Source organism: Nannospalax galili, unplaced genomic scaffold (assembly GCF_000622305.1).
Source record: "Nannospalax galili isolate Female #2095 unplaced genomic scaffold, S.galili_v1.0 scaffold675, whole genome shotgun sequence".
In the NCBI taxonomy this organism is placed as follows: domain Eukaryota; kingdom Metazoa; phylum Chordata; class Mammalia; order Rodentia; family Spalacidae; genus Nannospalax; species Nannospalax galili.
This window is the reverse complement of record NW_008337205.1, coordinates 2254842-2257411: the sequence shown is the minus strand read 5'-3', so window position 1 is coordinate 2257411 and position 2570 is coordinate 2254842. Positions and strand designations below refer to the sequence as shown.

Genomic DNA, 2570 nt, shown 5'->3' with positions numbered 1-2570 from the left:
GGAAGGAAGGAAGGAAGGAAGGAAGGAAGGAAGGAAGGAAGGAAGGGCCAACAGAATGCAGAGAGGGAGGCTGGGAGATAAAGAAGGGGATAGGATTTCAAGGTACAATTGTAAAAAGAGAAGAGACTCTCAGTCCTGTCCGATAGACAGGTCACAGCAGAAACGGGGCGGGGGGCAGGATATAAGTTAGGCCAAGGGTAAGATGGCTTGGGTACAGCCCTCCCAAATCACCACCCTGAAGCCGGTCTCTTACCTGCCCTGTCTCCTCTGGAGCCAACTCCATCCTCAGTCGAACCACATCATCTCTTCTCCGTGACAGTGGAGGGGTCGCAGCTGCTGAACCCCCAGACTCCACTTCTACTTTCACAGCGGGCAGGGGCTGGCCACTATCCCCAGTCCCAGGCCCTGGGGGGCGCTGCTGGGGTGGAGAGGCCGACAGGGGAGGTGTCTCCACCTTGGCTTTGCCGGGCCCGGCCAGCTGGCCCAGACCCCCTGTGAAGGAGCGGGCCTGGGACCCAGGAGAAGTGGGGGGCGGGCGCAGCCAAGAGGTGGGGCCCTGAGACAGGCCTGGCTGTGGGATGGGGGTGCTCAGCCCCAAGCTAGCCAGCTCCAGCCGAGAATCCAATGACCGGCCTCCAGTGCCCCCCGAGGCCCCTCGAATTCCCTCCAGCAGCCGGCCGAAACTTGAGGGCTCCAGGTCTCTTTCGTAAACATCCACACACGTCCACCGACCTCGGCGATAAGGTTCTCCCAAGCCTTGGGGCAACTTCACCACTCGGAAACGGGAGGCGGGGGCTCCAGGTGGTGGGGAGCCATTCCGGGGGGTGCCCCTGCCTCCTGGATCAGGGTTGGGTTCCCCATTGGGGAGGCGGGGTGGCGGCCCAGTGGGAGCCGGGGGAGCAGGGGAATCCGAAGGCCCTGGACTCCCTGGACCCTCGTAGTCCGTGGTGACACTAGTGATTTGAAAACTACTTTTCTTCTTACCCCCACTCATGGTCCCTGGGGCTCCGGACTGGGCTGGGGCGGGGGAGGGGCTGGGCTCCTGGAAAGGGGCTCAGGCACCTCTGGAACAGGGGGGCCACATGGCAGGGACATCGGGGCCCCTGGGGATGTCTGGGTCCGACATGGCAGGAGGGCCTGGTTGGGAACTGGGGGTGCCTGGTTGGTAACTGGAGTTCAGGAGAGGGGAGGTGGCGGGAGGGGGGCAGGGGCAGGTTTTTCCTGCTGCTGTCGCTGCTGAAACCCCAGAGCTGAGCTTGCAAACGAGAGAGAGAGAGAGAGAGAGAGAGAGAGAGAGAGAGAATATATGAATATGTGTATGTATGTGAGTAAAAAGGCAGGGGCAGGCCACCTCCCGGGCTTCCCCTCTGAGCAGCCGACGAATGGGGTAGAAAAGAGAAAGCCACTGAGACTGACCCAGGGACAAGCAGAGATGACAGACCGGAGCAGAGGGGACATGGCACCCCAGAATAGGAAGCAGCAGTTGGGACCCAAAGTTGGGATGTTTCTTGCTTGAGATCCAAACTCAAGGGACAGAAGTGTCCGGACCAGCACCGGTCTCCAGGGCCCCGGGGCAAAGGGGTGAATGGGCTCCCCGCCCTGGTACAGCCACCCGGAGGCCTCGGCTAGGGCCTCAAGCCCACCCCACCCCCACCCCGCTCCCCCCCATCGATGAGTTAGGCACTGCCCGCCAAGCCGAGCGCCCCGCCCAGCCCGGGCGTCCTACCTACCTACCTACCTCTCTGGCCTCAGCCTCCGAGCCGAGCTCCGGAGGGTGGGAGGACCTGGGGGCTTAAAGATGTCTTTTTTCTGGGGCCTCCTGGCCCCCTGGGCAGTGCAGGCCACCACAGGCAGCGATCAAGCGCTAGCCAGTGCTCTCCGGGGTCCGCATCTCACCCTGAGAGGCATCTCGGTGGAAAGTTTGCAGTGGACGAGAGAAGGAACTCGCGCTTCCACGGTGGAACCCAGGCGGAGCCTCTGCGGATACTCCACGGGTCTTCTCCGACGCTGCGGAAGGGGGAGACTCGGCCCCCGGTTGGCTCCAGGTCCCTTTGAGTGGCTCCTCCCGCGTGGCCCCACTGGATGTGTCTATGTCTCTCCGTCTCTCTCTCTTTCTGGGCTGTTGACAACCCCCACACCAGGAAGTCCTGCCTCCTCGGGCCTGCTCACAGCTCTTCTCCTCCTCCTCCTTCCCCTCTTCCTCCTCCCTCCTCTCTCCTCCCTCCTCCCTCCTGGGGCGCTCTGCCAGCTGGCCCGGTGCCAGGACTGCCACAACCGCACAGTTGCTGCTACTGCTGCTGCTGCTGCTGCTACTGCTGCTGCTGCTGCTGCGCTGTTGGGGCCCCCAACTGGCTGCCTTAACCCCACACCTGCTGGGCCCCAGCCGGCGCTTCCTCGGAGGGCGGGGCGTGAGGGGGGGCGAGAAACAGCGAGAAAGGGGAGGAGCCTGCGGGAGGCCTGGGATTCCTTTACTAATAGGCTCTTGCTACCATTGGTCCACAGGCGGGCCAGAAAAGTCACAGGAAACGTGCCAGGCATGTCCTGGGTACCTGGTTGTCCATAAATCGCTA

General features: G+C 62.8%; 1 protein-coding gene across 5 annotated transcripts in view; it reads right to left on the bottom strand.

Annotated features, from left to right (window-relative positions):
• Positions 1–2124, bottom strand: part of LOC103733520 (TSC22 domain family protein 4) — a 22999-nt gene extending 20875 nt beyond the window's left edge. Inside the window, exons 1-2 of one of the 5 annotated variants that reach the window (XM_029563197.1) lie at positions 1735–2124; positions 254–1255 (exon numbers count right to left, since the gene is read on the bottom strand). In XM_029563197.1, coding sequence (XP_029419057.1) covers positions 254–994 — 741 coding nt within the window. In that variant the 5' untranslated portion in view covers positions 995–1255; positions 1735–2124. Of the gene's footprint in view, positions 1–253; positions 1256–1734 lie in introns of those variants that run through there. The other 4 variants (XM_029563198.1, XM_008832360.3, XM_017797952.2 and 1 more) reach the window with 4 other exon arrangements.
• Positions 2125–2570: the final 446 nt, after the last annotated feature.